General features: G+C 48.7%; 1 protein-coding gene across 1 annotated transcript in view; it reads right to left on the bottom strand.

The window, feature by feature from the left end:
* Positions 1 to 2,620: 2,620 nt before the first annotated feature.
* Positions 2,621 to 21,493, bottom strand: part of LOC140428153 (5-hydroxytryptamine receptor 2A-like) — a 219,012-nt gene continuing 200,139 nt past the window's right edge. The window contains exon 3 of the mRNA XM_072514274.1: positions 2,621 to 6,718. Within this exon, the coding sequence (XP_072370375.1) occupies positions 5,880 to 6,718 (839 nt within the window). The 3' untranslated portion in view covers positions 2,621 to 5,879. The remainder of the gene's footprint in view (positions 6,719 to 21,493) is intronic.

The raw sequence follows: 21,493 nt of genomic DNA, 5'->3' as shown, positions 1-21,493 counted from the left end.
CTCCTTTCCAGTCGCTTCCTGCTCTCTCGCATCTCTCTCACACTCGCATCTCCCTCATCTTTCACTCTCACCTCTCTCACACTCTCATATCTCTCACACTCATCACATTCACTCATCTCTCACTCACTCATCTGACTCTCATCTCACTCCCTCATCCCGAACACTCACTCATCTCCCTCTCACTCATCTACCCTCACCTCAACTCATCTCACTCTCACATTCTCAACTCTTACTCAACTCTCACACTCATCTCCCTCACACTCATCTCCCTCACATTCATCTCTCTCACACATCTCTCTCATTCCCTCATCTCACACTCACTTATCTCTCACACTCACTCATCTCTCACTCACTCATCTCTCACTCTCAACTCTCTCACACTCTCAACTCTTACACTCATCTCCCTGTCTCATATCCCTCTCACTCTCATCTCTCTCTCATCTCTTTCTCACTCTCATCTTTCACACTCTCATCTCTCACTCTCATCTCTCTCACTCACTTATCTTCACTCTCATCTCTCTCAACTCACTCACACTCACCTCCCTCTCTCACATTCTCATCTCTCACTCTCATCTCTCACCTATCTTGCTTTCACATCTCCCTCTCATCTCTAACACTCTCACCTCTCTCGCACTCTCATCTCTCACCTCAATCTCACATTCATCTCCCTGTCCTCTCATACTCCCCCCCATCTCCTCTTCTCCACTCGCTTCTTGCTCCCTCACTCGCATCTCCCTCATCTTACCTCTCTTATCTCACACTTCTCTCATGCTCACTCAATTCTCTCACGCTTATCTCCCTCTCATCTTTCTCCCTCTCATCTCTCACCTCCCTCTCATACTCCCATCTCTCTTGCACTCTCACACTCATCTCTCTTTCATCTACCTCTCATCTCCCTCACTTATCTCTCTCGCACTCATCTCTCGCACTCTCATCCCACTCATCTCTCATCGCACACATCTCCCTCACTCAACTCACACCTCATACTCTCTCCTCTCATCTCCCTCACACTCATCTCTCTCACACTCTCAAGTCTTACTCTCATCTCTCCCTCATTCCTCTCTCATCTCTCTCTCATATCTCACTCCCATCTCTCACTGTCACCTCGTTCACTCTCATCTCTCTCCCTCCCTCGTCTCACTCCTCTGAATTTCTCTGTCTCCTCTCATCTTACTCTCTGTCTCCTTTCATCTCACTTTCTCACTCTCATCTCTCTCCCACTCTCACCTCCCTCCCTCTCTCACACTCCCACACAGAAGTCTGGGCCACACCATCATTGTGGCGAGGTTGTTAAGCGAAGTGCCGGGCCACATGCACCATTGACTGTGGGAGCACTCAGAGGAGAGTCTGGTCAGGATGTGCGGGTAAACAAAAAGGCACTGGGCTTACATTTCACTGCAGCCAGGTCTGAAAAGTGCACAAAAGAGCCCCGAACCATCACCAAACTGAACCATGCACGGGGCCCGGCACGAGGCAATCCGGCACCTGCCAAGCGCCCAACGATTGTTGTTCAGAGGAAGGGGAATCATTGGCTGAGAGCCTGTCAATCGTGATGGTCTGGGCGCCTGATTGGCTGCTATCGACATTGACCCTCGTGATTGACAGTCTACTCAGCCAATTGACGTTCACCGACCCTCTCACCCCGCCCCGGCGCACGGTGATTAACACCTCGTGCAGCCCCTTCCCCCACACCTTGCTCTATATGATGCCAGGAATGGTAGGCCTAACATACGATGAACGTCTGAGGATCCTGGGATTATATTCATTGGAGTTTAGGAGGTTGAGGGGAGATCTAATAGAAACTTACAAGATAATGAATGGCTTAGATAGGGTGGACGTAGGGAAGTTGTTTCCATTAGCAGGGGAGACTAGGACCCGGGGGTACAGCCTTAGAATAAAAGGGAGTTACTTTAGAACAGAGATGAGGAGAAATGTCTTCAGCCAGAGAGTGGTGGGTCTGTGGAATTCATTGCCACAGAGGGCGGTGGAGGCCGGGACGTTGAGTTTCTTTAAGACAGAAGTTGATAAATTCTTGATTTCTCGAGGAATTAAGGGCTATGGAGAGAGAGCGGGTAAATGGAGTTGAAATCAGCCACGATTGAATGGTAGAGTGGACTCGATGGGCCGAATGGCCTTACTTCCGCTCCTATGTCTTATGGTCTTATATCTTCACCAGGTCAGGCAGCATCAGCCGAGAGAGAAACAGAGTTAACGTCACAGGTTGTGTCCTTTTGTCGTATTGTGGAGACCTTCTGAAAAGGTGATACATAGACATATTTGATTATCTGGAAGATGCAGTGTGACCCTTAAATTAACAGTCAATATCTCAGTGTTGATGCTATGCGCCAGAAAGTCCTCTTGTCACCTCGACCCTATATAGATCATTTACATTAGCTTCAGTTACCTTAAAGCCTGGACTTTAATTCTTTACATGGAAGCAAATTGCCATTTAAATTACTTACAGTTTCTGTATTGTTCCATTAGCTTCTCTAATAAGAATCAAGAACCATCTCCCTATGTGTGAAATAACTGACCACATTGACAATTGAAAGAAGGTGTATATTGCAATATTTCCAAAATTAAATTGTAATCACCTTTATTCATCCTAAAATGCCAGACATTGGTTTCTTGAAATGTTTTTATTGGCACAATATATGGAAGATTCAAAATACACATCTGAAGCAACAAAACTTAAATCATGACTTTGTACACTATTGAGAACAAAGTTGTGTCTTCTCTGCACAGAGGCGATGTGAAATCTCAGCACATTACATATTAGTTGCACAAAAATCAAGACAGGTAATTTTCAGCATCAAAGCATCAAACAGGGAACAATTGAATCTTACAGAAACAATGGAATAATTGGCCAGAATCATGTCATCACCACAGGCTTTAGAGGTGTGGGAGTGGGGAAATTCCGAAAGTTGACTGTTGCATTGGTTCCCGAATGCCTTCATACCTCCTGGATGCAGGCTCAGGTTTGCCAGCAACATGGAGGCAGTCTCACAGTGGGATACAGAGGGCTATTGATACCTCTCCTCACTCACCCAATAAATGAGCCACAAGAATGTAAAGGCTGTGGCCTCTGTTATAACCTCTCCTGTTGTGTGCTTTCCCCTCTGCACTGATTCCGACCACAGGTCCCGAAAGACATGCTTTTAGGTGATTTGGACATTCTGAATTTTCCCTCAGTGTACTTGAACAGGCTGGAGTGTGGCGACACAGGGATTTTCACAGTAACTTCATTGCAATGTAAGCCTACTTGTGACACTAATAAAGATTTATAAGCTATGAGCCTTATAATTTTTAAATGTCAGTGTGCCTCCAAGAATGCCTCTATTTTGAGGTACCCTCATGCTCCATCCCAGCCTCAGGAGTGGCAACCATTTCTGGTGGGCCTGTTGTACTCTGCAGTGTTCCTCTTGGGCCTTGGGAACCCCTCCATACCTAATTGAACGGCAAATGCAAAGGAATCCTATTGATTGGATGCCTCTTGTAAGATTGCGAGGCTGTGCGCCAGGAACCTCTGATTCTGCTTGAAACTGTTTTAAATTTGTGAATTTGAATCGGTTTTATATGGTATTAAGCTTTAAAATCACTCGATTTAATAATAGGTGTTTCCTATATGTTTAAAGGGACTGTGCCATATGCGGCTGGCCCAAGATACTGGAGTGGAAATCATATAATTCTGGTCTTGCTATCTGGGGATTAGCTTGGGCCTTCAGTCAGAGAGAGGGAATTTTGGGAAGTAATCTGCAGATTGGCCATTTAGATTGTACTATATACATCTCCTTACTGCTCTATATTGGGCATTACTGAAGATTCAGTGTGAAGATGTTTAAAACGGGGAAAAGAACTTAAGGCTAAAGGGAAAATCTTAGCAGAGTTTCAGTGCACCCCAGGGGAATGGAGTTAACACCATTTCCATGTTAGACCAATTTGGCTGCATTTATTCAGGGTGGCAGTGCCATTGTATCCCAGCAGCCTTTGCTGTTCCTGAGCAATGTAGAAGCCGATGCATTAATGCAGCATGAAATAAATGTATATCAAAATATATGACTTTATTCTGCTATATGTTGCTGTCAGGGCAGATAGGTTCCCCCTGTTTAAACTGCAGAAGCAAATGGGGAGTTGGCAGAAGATGCACTCAAACCTGGGAAAGGAGCCCAGAGTGAACAAACATTATAAATCATTTTGATCTCTTAGTTTCACCTATATGTACAACAGAATAAAACATTTGAAAATGCTTATATATACAGCGGACCCCTGAAACATAAGATCATATTTTAATAATTTGAATGCAACTCAATCAAGAAAGTTTTACTAGGTTCAACCTTTAGCGTGTTCCAATTTCCCATTATCTACACAATTTAAAAATTAACAAGTGATGAATTTTAATCCTGACTTTAAGTCTCTAAGATCAAAGCATTATGTTTTTAACAAGAGAGTCAAGCAAGGCTACAGTAGAGTTAGAATTTTTGCACACATGTAGTACATCCAGAGGTGCTGTTCTCCTCAAATACCTTTCTGAGCGATAGTTATAAGATAAACAAACACTATCACAACTCATTTTACTATTTTTTTATAATGTACTTGAAAATGGATTTTACAGTTCATATGAAGAAAAGTCTCTATATTCACAACATCTTAAACTATTCACATGTCGAACATATCATGTAAACCAGAACTGCACAGATGGCTTACCATGAAACATCTGCAAATATAAATAATCTACTTTTGTACTGTTTTTGTGTCTAAAGTTGACCGTTGTGTCACTTTGTGCAGGTTCCTATCAAAAGGAAAACAAATGAAATTTACTATCTCAGTTAAATCTGGGAGTTGCTATTTACAAGTAACCAATCAAGTGCATCCCTAAGAGCCAGGAAGGAGTTGACGGTGATGATGTTATGAAGAAAAGACAGTTTAGAAACGAAAGGAAATAATAAACAGAATTTGTGAATGGAATCGTTAATGACAATTTTGAAAGATTAACTTAGGGGAAAAGAAGGCTGAGAGGTGCCGTGCACTCGAGGTGCTTAAAATTCGGAAAAGTTTTGATGGTCAGGATGCAGAGAGAATGTATGCTATTGTGAGGTAAGACAGATTTTTTGGCGTGGAAAGGAGTCAAGGGTTATGGGTCAAGGCAGGCAGGAGAGTGGAGTTAAGGCCCCAATCAGATCAGTCACGATCTTACTGAACGGCAGAGAAGGCTCAAGGAGCCAAATGACCTATTGCTGCACCTATTACTCAGGGTTGTGGGGAAGATGAAATAGTCACCAAGAAATCTAATCGGGAATTCATAAGAAACTTCTTTAGCTGAAGAGTATTGAGAATGTGGAACATACTACCACATGGAGTGGTTGAAACAAACAGTATAGAAAATGGGCCTTTATGGGGAAGTGAGACATACACATGAGGGAGAAGAGAATAGAGGGTCACAATGATAAATTTAGATGAGGAATGACGAGAGGAAACTTGAAAGAAGCATAAATACCGGCATGTACTGACTGGGCTGAATGGCCTCTTTCTGTGCCATATACCCTTTATAATCCAATGTGATTTACTAAACATTCTGACAGTGCATGGTTATTTGAAAATAAATTAAAACAATTGCAATGGGCTGCAATACAATAACCAATCCAGTCAAATGTATTTACTTTTAATTCTTTCCCATAATCTGAACTGGAAAATCCAACTGTGCCAAGTTTCCTGTGCTCTGCTGTGTGTAACCTTAAAGGCAGTGAACACATCATGCCTGGGATCTGATGGATAGCTAATATTCCAATAGAACAACACCTGAAAGATGCAAGTGTCATGTTACCCTCTGTTTTATTAACTATCTCAAATAAGACTTGCACTGTTTTGTAAAGGGTCTGCACTCAAACGTAGCTGACCTTTTCAGTGATATAAACTTTTTCAGTCCTTGATGTCTCCTGATGGGTTTCTCCAAGTGATTCGACAGAATGTACTCTGGTCCTCAGGCTCTCCGTACTGGACAGCTGCAGTTTGTCCTTGCTGGATGCCAGAGTGGGTACCGTGCTGACTAGAATTTGCTGAGCAGGCTTATTTTCGTTCTTGTATTGACAATGAATGTACCTTGAAAAGGCCGATCGATAGGTTTTGTTGAAAAGTGTGTATACAAGTGGGTTAATACCAGAAGAAAGATACCCAACCCAGACAAAGATGCTGAGGAGTTCTTCAATGAACTCTTTATCACACACCTTTGTGCAGATTACAGACATTACGTTGGTCACAAAAAATGGACACCACATCACAACAAAAAGAAAAAACACAATCCCAAGAACCTTGGAAGCCTTCTGCTCATTACTAATTGATTGCATTGACCGTCTTCCTGAAGTTCCCAGTTCTTTATTTAAAGGACACCAAGACGATATCTGAGGAGGTGTACCTTTAATGTCATACGTTTTTAACATTGCTGCTTTGTCTGATGAGTTGGCCGACAGAGGCCCTTTCTGAAGAAACATCCGAAAGTTCGTCCATTTGGGCTTGGGTTTAAAGACGTCCAAGCACAAAGTGGCTTCCTGTTGTAGTACTCGGATTGTCAAGAAGTAGCTGGCCACCATTATTGTGAGGGGAATGAAGAACGCCACAAAGGAACCCACCAGGACAAAATGTTCATCTGTGAGAAAACAACTGTCATCCTTAAAAACCTTGGAAGCATCTTGGAGTCCAAAAACAGGGATTGGCATTGAAATACCTTGGAGATAATTTGATGAGAAAAGGAATAAGTTAAGAATGCTCAGCAACAAAATGGTAAACTCAGGTTAACAGATTCTAAACCAAATGTGTATATTGGAACCATTTTCAAAAGTACAAAAGAAATCCTTCCTTTTACACAGCACTTGTCTCAATGCACTTCAAAGTCAATTAGTTGCCTTTGAAGTGCAGTCATTGTTGTAATGTTAGAAATAAGCCGATTTGCACACAGCAATCTCCCACAAACAGCAGTGTGATAATGATCAGATAATCTGTTTTCATGATGTTGATTGAGGGATAAATATTGGTCAGGACTTTGAGGGAATGAGAAGATGAGGAAGGGGAGTGGAGGGGGAGGGGGGGGGGGGGGGTGGTGAGTGTGCAGGGAGTTCCCCTGCTCTTCTTTGGAGTCATGATGTGGAGATGCCGGCGTTGGACTGGGGTGAGCACAGTAAGAAGTCTTGCAACACCAGGTTAAAGTCCAACAGGTTTGTTTCAAATCACTAGCTTTCGGAGCACTGCTCCTTCCTCAGGTGAATGAAGAGGTAGGTTCCAGAAACATATATATAGACAAAGTCAAAAGATGCAAGACGATACCAGTGCTCCAAAAGCTAGTGATTTGAAACAAACCTGTTGGACTTTAACCTGGTGTTGTAAGACTTCTTACTGTTCTTTGGAGTAGTACCATGGGATCATGAAATGTCAGTTTAGAATTTCTGCTGATGTCTTTGAATAGTACTTTAACTCATAACTTTCTGACTCAGATGGGAGATTAGTACCTCAAGAGCAATGACCAAGACTGAGTTATCAATGCTTTCGATACTAAGAATTAGAATGACAGAGCATTCACCACATATTTGCTCTCTGTTCAAATGTCACAGGGAACTGCAGTAAACATCATTAGATATTAAGAAACTTTCTCATTGATATCCAGGGGTACATTCATATTACTTGCATAGTTTGAAAGGTTCTGGCAGGAAGCAACTGAGAAACTGTCCCAGATACGACCAATGGAATTTTCTAACAATTGCCTAGAGTCACATCATATAATAAACTCAGGATATGGCTGGAAAACAAAACTTCTTCAAGGTAGGCTGACCACAAACGTATGGTTGCTTACTATTCCAATTCACTACCTTGCTCTCATGCTCACAATACTGTCCTCGGCCTGCTGCAAAGTTCCAGTGAATTAAATGCAAGCTAAAGGAACAGCGCCTCATCTTCCGGTTAGGTACTTTATAGCCTTCGGGACTCAACATTGAGTTCAATGTTCAACAACTTCAGACCATGAACTCTGTCCTCAGTTTTGTACTTTGTCCCCCCTAGTGCCCGTCTGTATCTTGTTATCAGATTTTGTTTTCAGACAACATTGATCTTTATTCTGCTATTAACATTTACATTGGACCAATGCTTGTTCCTTTACCACTACACACACTTTACTTTTTGCTCCATGACATCTTTGTCATTTAATCTCTCCTGTCCTCTAAGCTATCACAGAATCGTTACAGTGCAGGATGAGGCCATTCGGCCCATCGTACCTGCATTGGCTCCCCAAATCAGCATCATGACTGAGAGCTAGTCTCCTGCCTGTACCCCTGCACATTGTTTTTATTCAGATGATCATCTATTGCCCTCTTGAATACCTCGATTTAACCTGCCTCCATCAGACTTCCAGACCTGAACCACTTACTGTGTACAAAATTTTTTCTCAGATCACATTTGGTTCTTTTTAAAATCACTTCAAGGATGTGATATAACCACCGCATTGCGCCCGGCGCGAATCTGAGCGCTCAGGGCAAATAGCGGGAAAGGCCAAAATTGAGGATCGTGCCGTGCGCAAACCAGTTTGCAATTCATCCGGCCCGCTCCCAATGACGAGTTCCGGATCTCGGCCAAAAATGGCGAGCATGACTTACGGTGTTGGCGATGTGCTGAACAGTTGCATGAAAGGCAGCTCTCCCTTGGGAACTTCGAATTAGGTCCTTTTAGCCCGAAAACAACCTTTTAACGCCAAAACAACAAAAAAACCTACTCTTACGCTAATCTAACAACCACCCGAGGAAATACCCTCAAATCAGCCACAGAGCCAGAAAACATTAAAATCAGCAAGAGTCAGGAGAAAAAGATCCAGACCGCAGACACGCGGAGTGAAGCGGAGCAGAATATGGCAGACCAAGAGGGATCGCCAGCACGAATGCTGAGAAGTCAGTCGATGGAGATCCTTACACAGGAGCACCAAATACACAGCGACTCCATCAAGGAGGACCTCATGGCGGCCATGAGGTCGGCCATAGAAATCACGCTGGCCCCCTTCAAAGAGGCGCTGGAACGAACAGAGCAAAGACTGGGGATCCAGGAGGCACAGTGCTGGAGCTGGACAAAGTGGCCACAGACCAGAGCGATCGGATTGCCTCACTCGAGGCAGAAGTGACAAGGTTGGTGACCACTCAGAAAGCACTCAAGAGGAAGGTGGAATATCAGGAGAAGAGTTCTCGCTGCCAGAACTTAAGGATTGTCAGACTATTTCAGGGCACAGAGGGCAGAAACCCGACGAAGTAAGCAACCCAGATGCTCGGAATGCTGGTCGGGTGGGGGGAACTTCCCCAAGCCCCAAAGGCCCACAGGTCACTCCGCCAATGGCCCAAAGGAGGAGAACCCCCAAAGGTGATTATCACCAAGTTCCACAAATATCAGAGCAAGAAGCGAATTCTGAACTGGGCAAGAAGCACACGGCCCTATAGTTGGGAGGGACATACAATCCGAATCTACCAGGACATTCGGGCCAATCTAACCGGCGGGCTGAGTACAATGGGGCCAAGGCGGCTACATTGAAGAACAAGGTGAAGTTTGGACTGCTGTACCCGGCTAGACTCTTGTTAGTCTACAACAATAAGGAACATTATTTTAACATACTGGAGGATGCTGATGAGTTCATCCAGAAAAACGGCCTGGGAAGCCAACAATAGAGAATCTATACAGATTATGAACAATGTGTCTTTGATCTCCAGGCTGAAAACTTGCTCAAACGGGGCAGGGGGGAGAAGGTAGAGGTACACTGCGATGAAAAGTGAGGGGGGGGGGGCTACTCCCAGGGGGGAGCCACAACACTGGCAAATATGCTAGTGCTCAGAAGTAAGAGGGGAATGTTGTGGTACAACTCCCGATAGGGAGGGAATGCCTGGCAGAAAGGTGGGGGGGAAAACGACAAACCGGGGGAAGGGGGAGAAGGGCAAAGGGGCAAAGGCAACAGCAGTATGGGGTAGGGGGGACGGCAAGGGCAGATGGGCTCAGGGGAGGAATCGGAGACTCGGTGGGAAGAGGGAAGGGGGGATGGTAGAATGCTGGTTACAACAGGTCACACCTGGAGGCGGCCAGAATGAAGAAGACAGCGGCGGCCACCTGGGTGGCCCACAAACAAAGAGAAAAGCAGTGGCACATCCATGCAGTGGGCATGGCTGACCCCGCAGGAGGGGGTGGGGAACAGAAACCCCCCCACCAGAATAGTCACCTGGAACGCCAGTGGACTTAACAGCCCAGTGAAAAGACCCAAAGGCTGGGATTCTCCCTTCTGGGGACTAAGACCCCACGCCAAAGGCTTGGCGTGATCTCGCGCATGCGCAGACCGGCCGGCGTACTTTGGTGCATGCACGGGGGGGTTCTCTTCTCCGGGCCGGGCCATGCCGGTGCCCTACAGGGTTGGCGCGGAAGGAAGGAGTGCCCCGACGGCACAGGCCTGCCCACAGATCGGTGGGCCCCGATTGCGGGCCAGGCTACCGTGCAGGACCTCCCTCTGGTCGAGTCCCGCTGTGTGGGACCATGCGTGACCCAGGCCGGTGGGACTGGCCAAAAATGGACGGTTGCTTGGCCCATCGGGGCCCGGAGAGTTGCTGGGGGGGTCCGCTGCCAACGGCCCCCGACCGGCGTGGCGTGAACCCCACTCCCGCCCGGAGAATACAGCAGCCGGCATCGGGGCGGGATTCGTGCTGCCCCTTGAGGATTCTCTGACCCGGCGGGGGGGTTGGAGAATCCCGCCTAGAGTCTACCCCCATCTGAAAAGCCTGAGGGCCGACACAATCTTCCTCCAAGAAACACACCTGAGGGAGAAGGACCGACTGAGGGCCAGAAAAAGCTGGATAGGACAGACCTACCAAGCGTGCTATGGGATGAGGGCGAAGTGGGTGGCCACACTGTTTAGCAAAAGGACAGCCTTTAAAAGGAGGAACGTGGTGACGAACCTGGGGGTGTCGGTATGGTCTGCGGTGTCCTGGAAGGGGCACCGGTGGTGCTGTGAATGTATATGCCCCCAGTTGCGATGATGCTAACTTCGTCAAAAAGACCATTGCAGAAATTCCAGACCTAATTTCCCAGCAACCTGTCATGGGGGAAGACTTTGACTGTGAACAGAACCCACGTTTGGACAAATCCAGACCCAAAACAGGGCAACTATTAGTTATGGCAAGGTAACTGAATGCCTTTATGGAGCAGATGGGGAGGTGGACCCGTGGGGGTTCAACCACCCAAAGGAGAAGAGTTCTTCTTCTCTCAAGTCCACAAAGTATACTCCCGCATCGATTTCACGTCGTGGGCAAATGGGTGAGTCCAGGTGTGGTAGGGCAGGAATACTCCGCAATCATAATTTCCGACACAAGGTGGATGTGAGGTTGGAAATGGGCCGGGCCCTGCACCCTCCCATGGAGGCTGGAGACCTCCTCACCGAAAAGGCGTCCTGTGAGAAAATGCCATAAACCATCAACGGGTACCTATCCTGCAACCAGAGCAGGAAGGTCTCACAGTCCACATTCTGGGAGGCACTGAAGGCGGTGATAAGGTGGGAAATAATAATAATCTTTATTAGTGTCACAAGTAGGCTCACATTAACACTGCAACAAAGTTACTGTGAAAATCCCCTAGTTGCCACACCTGTTTGGGTACATGGAGTGACAAGGCACTCAGGGACAGGAAGGAGAAGGCGGTTGGGCAACACCTGATCAACTCCATACTAGTGGTGAATTAGTGATAGTCCACGATACTGGTGGAGAGGAAAAAGAGGAAAGCAGTGGACCAACTCCGCCAGACACGGGAGACCTTCTATGAATACAGAGACAAGGCCAGCCGCCTGCTGGCTTATCAGTTAAGCCACAAGGGAAATAGCGCAGGTGAAGAACAGGAACGGTAAACTAATCACAGTGTCAGATGAGATCAGAGACCTTTGCATAGTGGCAGCCGTGTATACCATCTGCAAGATGCACTGCAGGAACTCACCAAGGTTACTGCAGCAACATCTTCCAAATCCATGACCATCTAGAAGGGCAAGGGGAGCAGATGCATGGGAACTCCATCACCTGGAAGTTCCCCTCCAAATCTTCACACCGTCCTGACTTGGAAACATATTGTCATTCCTTCCCTGTCACTAGGTCAAACTTTTGGAACTCGCTCCCTAACAGCACTATAGGTATGCCTACACCACAGAAACTGCAGCAGGTCAAGAAGGCAGCTCACTACCTCTTTCTCAAGGGCAATTAGGGTTGGGCAATAAAAGTTGGTCTAGTCAGCGATCCCCGCATCGCATGAATGAATAAAAAAGTACATCCTTGCTTCGGTGATGCTTGATTTTTTTGTAATGTACTTGTGATGAAGGAATATATTGCTAATGACTATAATGTAATGGATGTTAATAATGCAAAGTCATTAGTGTTTGATTTGAGCTTTGGATGTTGTGTCCTTCTTGCAATACTCATGTCCGAACAGTGGAGTCATCTGTCAGGTTTAGAAGATTACACCTCACCAACTAAGCTTTTGCTAGTCTGTTAAAAATGATAGAAATACCACCTCTAGGCTGCTGGAGATGGGATGAATACTGACAGAGACTGAATGGAACCTTCCCACCAGAGTCTTATACTGTAGCAATCTGATCCAATTGTCCTCCATCATGGACCACACGTGCTGGTGTGTTACAGTTCACTTTGTGAATCCAAGTTTCTGTGACAACATGACTTTTACATGTTGTAGTCTGGAGCGATGGAGATTGGTGGATGCTGAGAGGATGTTTCTCCTTGTGAGAGACTCTAGAACTATGGGGACACATATTTAAAATAAATGGTCTCACATTTAAGTTGGAAATGAGGAGAATTTATTTCTCTCAGAAGGTCATTAGTCTGGATAATTCTCTTCTCCAGATAGTGGAAGCTGGGTCATTGAAAATCTTTAAGGCTAAGTTGGATAGATTTTTGACTGACAAGAGGGTCAAGAGTATAAGGAGTAGACAGGAATGTGGAGGCAACAATCAGTACAGCCATGATCTTATCAAATGGTGGAGGCAGCTTGAGGTGCAGAATGGCCTACTCTGCTCCTAATACGTATGTTTATAAGCCTCAACTTTCTTTCCATTACCTGACTGAACCCCTGCCATTGGCGTGTGTTGGAAGGATTTGCAGTTTGATACTGTACTTAACTTGTTTGGTCACGTTCTGAACGCACTTTTCTTGGTCATCAAGTCCCAGGGTTGGGACTCAAACGCGGGGCTTCTGGTTCATAGGCCGGGACACTACCAAATGTGTCAGAAGATATCCTCATGAACCACATCAGTAATTCAATATCAGGATTGCAGGAATTAAAATTTCAATTCAAGATGAAAAAAGGAAAAGACTTTCATTTATGTAACATCTTTCGTGCCCTCGGGATGCCCTAAGCGCTTTCCAGCCAATGAAGTACTTTTGAAGTGCAGTCGCTGGCACAATGTGCGAATTACAGCATTACATAATTTGTGTCCAGAAAAATCCCACAAACAGCAATGTGATAATGGAGATGTGCAATCGATTTGAACAATATTGGTTGAGAGTGAATATTTGGCCAGGACCCCAGGGAGAACACTCCAGCTCAGCTTTGAAATGGTGCCCTATGATCTTTTACATCTGCCTGATAGAGCAGACAGGGAATCAGTTTTACCTCTCATCAGAAAGATGGCGCCTACAGTGCAGTGCTCCATCTATAACTTCGGTTCGGAAAAGCAAACTATTCCTGACGCAGATTCCAACCACAGGGATGCTCTCATGACAGCAGAAAGTGATTGGCGATTGCCAGACATGGAAAATAGCATCATAGCTGCTTCTTTTTAAAGCCATGGAGACTGAAACATATTGGGCGAAATTCTCCGGAAACGGCGCGATGTCCGCCGACTGGCGCCCAAAACGGCGCAAATCAGACGGGCATCGCGCCGCCCCAAAGGTGCGGAATGCTCCGCATCTTTGGGGGCCGAGCCCCAACATTGAGGGGCTAAGTCGGCGCCGGACGAATTTCCGCCCCGCCAGCTGGCGGAAAAGGCCTTTGGTGCCCCGCCAGCTGGTGCGGAAATGACATCTCCGGGCGGCGCATGCGCGGGAGCGTCAGCGGCCGCTGACGGCATTCCCACGCATGCGCAGTGGAGGGAGTCTCTTCCGCCTCCGCCATGGTGGAGACCGTGGCGGAGGCGGAAGGGAAAGAGTGCCCCCACGGCACAGGCCCGCCCACGGATCGGTGGGCCCCGATCGCGGGCCAGGCCACCGTGGGGGCACCCCCCGGGGCCAGATCGCCCCGCGCCCCCCCCAGGACCTCGGAGCCCGCCCGCGCCGCCTTGTCCCGCCGGTAAGGTAGGTGGTTTAATTTACGCCGGTGGGACAGGCATTTTAGCGGCGGGACTTCGGCCCATCCGGGCTGGAGAATCGAGTGGGGGGGCCCGCCAACCGGCGCAGCGCGATTCCCGCCCCCGCCGAATATCCGGTGCGGGAGACTTCGTCAACTGGCAGGGGCGGGATTCACGCCAGCCCCCGGCGATTCTCCGACCCGGCGGGGGGTCGGAGAATCTCGCCCATTATGTTTTACCTAGGTTTTGAGAAGCCTACTCAGAGCATGACTTTGTTGTGACTGTGCTACACAAATCTCTCACCCCTCACATTCACTCTTCAACTTTCATTTCAGGGTTGCATCCAACCATGAACTTTTACACATTGTAATTGAACATATTACACAAAGCATGTATCTGCTCATCATTTTTGAGGCTACTTTTTTTAGATTGTGTTATAACCAGCCTGCTTACCACTGGCTGAGGACTAATGGCAATCCCACAATCCTTTGGGAGTACGAGATCCCCAATGAGGGGGGCGGAGAAATCATTAGCAGATTTCCTGCATAAATGAAGCTGGCCAGTTTGGAACTGGCTAGAGGAGAGTGAGCAGCAAGGAGTTGCTGCTGCTGCTGCAGCTGCATATATATGTTATTGTAAATAAATGTTATTTCTTTCTATCCTTCAACTCGTGCTGGATTCTTCGTGGCCCTCACAAAACTGGCGATGAGGGTGAAAGTGAATAGCTGTCTACGCTGCTGAAGCCACCTCCCTGGACTTTTGTTGGATACAGGTTGGAAGTTGTTTTCTGTATGCCTCTGGACGGACGTTTGGATGTTTTTGACGATGCGCTGGAAAGCTGGAACCAGTACGCACAACGGATGCGTACTATTTTCGGGCAAACAACATCATCAAAAACGAGCGCCAGGTGGTCATTTTTCTCACCACCTGTGGCCCGCATACGTTTGGGGTTATTAGGAGCCTTACGTACCCAGCTGCGCTGGACGCCAAAACATTTGATGAACTTGTGAACTTAATGGGGCAACATTTTAACCCAACCCCATCCACGATAGTCCAGTGTTACCGGTTTAATACCACTGAGAGGACCCCAGGAGAATCCCTTGCCGATTTTCTATCCAGGCTGTGACTGTGGCGAGACCTTGTCAGAAATATTACGCGACCGTTTTGTTTGCGGTATTAACAATGCGGCCACCCAGAGAAAGTTGTTATCAGAACCAACATTGACTTTTCAGCAGGCCATTCAAATAGTATTGTCCCGAGAGAATGCAGAACGGGGAGTGCAGGAGATACATGGAATGGAGGTGCATGCCTTGCGGCGCAACCCCTTCCATCCAAAAGCGTCCCCCCGCACCCCTACGGTACCTTGGGCGAGGCGACGTCCGGATCGACGCTAGTGGCCGTCGGATATTCCTCCCCGAAGGGAGCATTCTGCAGGACCAATGGATGAGGAGCCATGTCCGCGTCAGACTTGTGGGCGCCGTTGTTCCGACAGAAACTGGGGCCAGCCCAAGGGCCGTACCTTCCATTTGGATGAACCTGCGGCGACTACTCCCGAGGATGTGGAGACAGAGGATGACTGCCTGCAGCTGCAATGTGTGGCAGCTCCCCGTGTGGCCCCCATTAAGATGACAGTACGGGTCAATGGTCAACCGCTTGAGATGGAGTTGGACACTGGTGCTGCGGTCTCCGTGATCGCCCAGAGGACATTCGACCGCATCAAGCAGGGTATACAGACCCTTACATTAACCGACACACAGGCCAGGTTGGCCACCTACACGGGGGAACCAGTGGACATTGCAGGAACTACGATGATCCCTGTTGTTTATGGACGCCAGGAGGAGCGTTTCCCATTTATCGTGGTGCGCGGCCACGGGCCCAGCCTGTTGGGCCGGGACTGGTTGCGCCATTTGCGGTTGCAGTGGCAGCACATCCTCCAAACAGTTTCTGGAGGGTTGGCTGAGGTGCTAGGACGGTACCCAGATGTATTCCAGCCCGGTTTGGGGAAAATAAAAGCCTGTGTCCAATTCGAACCAGGAGCCACGCCGCGCTATTTCTGGGCGCGCCCGGTGCCTTACGCCTTGCTCGAGAAGGTAGAAGGGGAGCTCACTCGTTTGGAGTCCTTTGGTATTATCAGGCCCTTCCGTTTCGCTGACTGGGCAGCACCACTTGTACCTGTAATGAAGCCAGATGCCACAGTTCGCTTGTGCGGCGACTATAAACTTACAGTGAATACGGCTTCCCGGCTCGACCGATATCCAATGCCTCGTATCGAGGATCTCTACGCGAAGCTTGCAGGCGGACTCTCGTTCACAAAATTAGATATGAGTCACGCCTACCGACAGTTGGAGCTGGACCCTGCCTCCCGGCCATATGTAACGATTAATACACACCGGGGCCTGTATGAAGGGGGGGTCAGCCGCAAGAAATCGCTTTCCAGCGGGTAAAACAACAATTGTCATCGTCTGGGTTACTAACCCACTATGATCCTGGAAAGCCTTTGCTCATCACATGTGATGCATCCCCGTATGATATTGGGGCCGTCCTGTCCCACAAGATGGAGAACGGGGCCGAGCGGCCGATAGCTTTCGTCTCCCGCACATTGACTGCAGTGGAAAAGAAGTACGCGCAGATCAAGAAGGAGGGCCTGGCAGTGGTCTTTGCGGTGAAACGCTTGCACAGTACGTGTATGGCCGCCACTTCACTATCGTGACTGATCATAAGCCTCTGCTGGGACTTTTCCGAGAGGATAAGCCAATACCGCCCATTGCTTCCGCACGGATCCAGCGCTGGACTTTGTTGCTCGCTGCCTACGAGTTTATCGACTGGCCCCATGTCGACCCCCACGACCAGTGAGGTGGTTGCAACCCTAAATTTTATGGACACCTTGCCTTTCACGGCATCACAGATCCATGAGTGGACCCAGACGGAGCCAGTCCTGTCAAAGGTTCGGCACATAGTCCTGTATGGTGGGCAGCATAGACAGCTCCCAGGCGAGTTGCGGGCATTTTCCTCCAAGCTGTCTGTGGAAGACGGTATCCTCTTGTGGGGGACACGTGTGGTTGTCCTGGAAAAAGGACAGGAGCTGATACTAAGAGACTTGCACAATGGGCATCCGGGTGTGACCAAAATAAAAATGTTGGCCCGGAGTTATGTCTGGTGGTCAGGCCTCGACACCGACATTGAGGAAGTGGCCTAAAACTGCTCCATTTGCCAGGAGCATCAGAGGCTTCCCCCTACATCACTGGGAATGGCCAGGGCGGCCTTGGGCACGATTGCATGCAGATTTCGCCGGCCCTTTTCAAGGATCCATGTTCCTTCTATTAATCGATGTCCAGTCTAAATGGTTCGAGGTGCATAAGATGGTAGGCACAATGTCCTGCGCAACAATCAAGAAGATGCGTTTGTCTTTCAGTACGCATGGCCTCCCCGAGGTGCTGGTCACGGACAACGCCACTCCGTTCACAAGTGAGGAGTTTGCGAGGTTCATGAAGATGAACGGCATCCGCCATATCCGCACCGCCCCATACCACCTGGCTTCAAATGGGTTGGTGGAGCGCGCAGTGCAGACATTCAAATGAGACCTAAACGTTGCAGAACCTCATGGAGATAGAGACGCCAAGATGACAGAGGCAGCGGACTCCGCCTCCGAGATGGAGACACAGGACGCCTCAGAGAGGGAATCCTCGGGCCCTGGATGTAGAACCGTTACGCCGTTCATCACTGAAGTGCCGTTTTCCGTCTCGTTACACGCCGCCCGATCCAGCGCCTCGTACAAATGGTGTCTGGCCTGCGGGAAAATGAGTCCGACGCCCTCCTTCGCCAGGGTCTTCGGTGGATTCCTTGGACTTTGGGGGGGAAGGATGCTATAACCTGTCTGCTTACCACCGGCTGGGGACTGATGGCAATTCCACAATCCTGTGGGAGTATGAGCTTCCCCAATGAGGGGGGCGGAGAAATCATTAGCAGATTCTCTGCATAAATAAAGCTGGCCAGTTTGGAACCGGTTAGAGGAGAGTGAGCAGCAAGGAGTTGCTGCCGCTGTTGTATATATATGTTATTGTAAATAAATGTTATTTCTTTCTATCCTTCAACTTGTGCTGGATTTTTCGTAGCCCTCACAAAAGATTGTCAAAGTGCAAATGTCAGTTCATAGAGTTTTGTAAGGGCCCCGAAGAATCCAGCACGAGTTTTAAGGATACAAAATAATAAAGTTTATTTACTATAACAACATATACATAGCAGTAGCAGTAACTTCCCTTGCTACCTTCTCCTTCCTCCTGGTTCCTGGACTGGCCAGCTTATTTATAGTAGGAGTTTCTCCGCCCCCCTCATTGGGGAAGTTCATACTCCCATAGGATTGTGGGATAATCATTAGTCCCCAGCCAATCGTCAGTAGGCAGGTTATAACATCCCTCCCCCCCAAAGTCCAAGGAATCCACCGTAGGCCCTGGCGAAGGGAGGCGTCAAACTCGTTTGGCCGCAGGCCGGACGCCATTTGCACGCGGCGCTGGATCAGGCGGCGTATAACGAGACGGAGACCGGCGCTTCCATGATGAACGGCGTGGTTGTACATCCACGGCCTGTGGACCCGAGGATTCCCCCTCTGATTCATCCTGTGTCTCCATCTCGGAGTCAGAGTCTGCTGCCTCCGTCATGTCAGCGTCTCTGTCCCCATTCGGTCCCGTCATGACCTGCGCAGGTTTTGAGTGAGGCACCAGTGGAAGATTGAGGACTACCTTCCCTTGTTTCTGGTCTTTGCCGCTGTTGAACTGAGCTCCGGGGGCGGGGAATCTTTTGCGGGGATGATCTTCTGGACCGGACGTGGTCTACATGTTTTCGCTGGAGACGACCCTGGGCTTGCACTTGGTACGATATAGGGCCCGTTTGGCGAAAGATTACCCCAGGAACCCATTGGGCACCACCAGCAAAATTCCGCACGAATACTGGGTCACCGGGCGCAAACTGCCGAATCGGACGATGCCGAGACAATCCCGGTCCCTGCCGTTCTTGTGTGCGGCGTACTTTTGCGCCAATGTCCGGGAAGACCATACTAAGGCGGGTGCGAAGTCTCCGGCCCATTAGGAGTTCTGCGGGAGCTACCCCAGTCACTGTATGGGGGGTGGTCCTGTACGTAAACAAAAACCGAGCCAGTCTCGTGTCCATTGATCCGGAAGACTGCTTCTTTAGGCCTCTTTTGAATGTTTGCACTGCACGCTCTGCCAACCCATTTGAAGCCGGGTGGTAAGGGGCAGTGCGGATATGGCGGATGCCGTTCATCTTTGTAAACCTAGCAAACTCCTCACTCGTGAATGGAGTGCCATTATCCATGACCAGCACCTCGGGGAGGCCATGCGTGCTAAATGATAAACGCATTTTTTCAATTGTTGCGCAGGACGTTGTCCCCTGCATCTTATGCACCTCCAGCCATTTGGACTGGGCGTCAATTAGTAGAAGGAACATGGATCCCTGAAAAGGGCCTGCGAAATCTGCATGTAAGCGTGCCCAAGGCCGCCCTGGCCATTCCCAGTGATGTAGGGGCGCGGCCGGCGGAAGCTTCTGATGCTCCTGGCAAATGGAGCAGTTTTGGGCCACCTTCTCAATGTCGGTGTCGAGGCCTGGCCACCAGACATAACTCCGGGCCAACATTTTCATCTTGGTCACGCCCGGATTCCCATTGTGCAAGTCTGATAATATCAGCTCCTGGCCTTTTTCCGGGACAACCACACGCGTCCCCCACAAGAGGATGCCGTCTTCCACGCTGAACTCTGACAGCTTGGAGGAAAATGCCCGTAACTCGCCTGGGAGCTGTCTATGCTGCCCACCATACAGGACTATGTGCCGAACCTTTGACAGGACTGGCTCCGTCTGGGTCCACTCACGGATCTGTGATGCCGTGACAGGCAAGGTGTCCATAAAATTTAGGGTTGCGACCACCTCACCGGTCGTGGGGGTCGACATGGGGCCGGTCGATAAAGGCAATCGGCTCAGTGCGTCGGCATTTGCTATCTGCGTACCTGGTTTGTGCTCCAGAGAATACTCATATGCAGCAAGCAACAAAGCCCAGCGCTGGATCCGTGCAGAAGCAATGGGCGGTATCGGCTTATCCTCTCTGAAGAGTCCCAGCAGGGGCTTATGATCAGTCACGATAGTGAAATGGCGGCCGTACACATACTGGTGGAAGCGTTTCACCGCAAAAACCACTGCCAGGCCCTCCTTCTCGATCTGCGCGTACTTCTTCTCCGCTGCAGTCAATGTGCGGGAGGCGAAAGCTATCGGTCGCTCGGCCCCGTTCTCCATCTTGTGGGACAGGACAGCCCCAATACCATACGGGGATGCATCACATGTGACGAGCAAAGGCTTTCCCGGATCATAGTGGGTTAGTAACCCAGACGACGACAATTGTTGCTTTACCCGCCGGAAAGCGGTTTCTTGCGGCTGACCCCAAACCCAGGTGTGATTTTTCTTTAGCAGCAGGTGTAAGGGGGCCAGCGTAGTTGCCAGATTGGGGAGGAACTTCCCGTAATAGTTTACGAGACCGAGAAAAGAACGAAGATGCGAAGTGTCAGTCGGGGTGGGGGCATGTTGAATTGCACGCACCTTCTCTGCGACGGGGTGCAGACCCTCGCGGTCCACCCGATAACCTAGGTAGACTACTTCTTTTGCCTGAAATACGCACTTTGTGTGACGTAAACGGACTCCAGCCTCCGAAAGGCGTTTAAGGACAGCCTCCAGATTTTCCAAATGCTCTTGCTCCGACGTCCCTGTAATCAACACGTCATCTAGGTAGACAGCCACACGTGGTAAACCTCTCAAAATGCCCTCCATAACACGTTGAAAAATTGCGCAGGCAGAGGATACTCCAAAGGGCAACCGTGTATATTCATACAGGCCTCGGTGTGTGTTAATTGTTACATATGGTCGGGAGGCAGGGTCCAGCTCCAACTGCAGGTAGGCGTGACTCATATCTAATTTTGTGAATGAGAGTCCGCCTGCAAGTTTCGCGTAGAGATCCTCTATGCGAGGCATTGGGTATCGGTCGAGTCGGGAAACTGTATTCACTGTAAGTTTATAGTCACCACACAAGCGAACTGTGGCATCTGGCTTCATTACTGGCACAATTGGTGCTGCCCAGTCAGCAAAACGGACAGGCCTGATAAT

This window comes from Scyliorhinus torazame, chromosome 8, assembly GCF_047496885.1.
Source record: "Scyliorhinus torazame isolate Kashiwa2021f chromosome 8, sScyTor2.1, whole genome shotgun sequence".
NCBI lineage: Eukaryota > Metazoa > Chordata > Chondrichthyes > Carcharhiniformes > Scyliorhinidae > Scyliorhinus > Scyliorhinus torazame.
The sequence above is the reverse complement of the archived record's forward strand: the minus strand, read 5'-3'. Positions and strand labels throughout refer to the sequence as shown.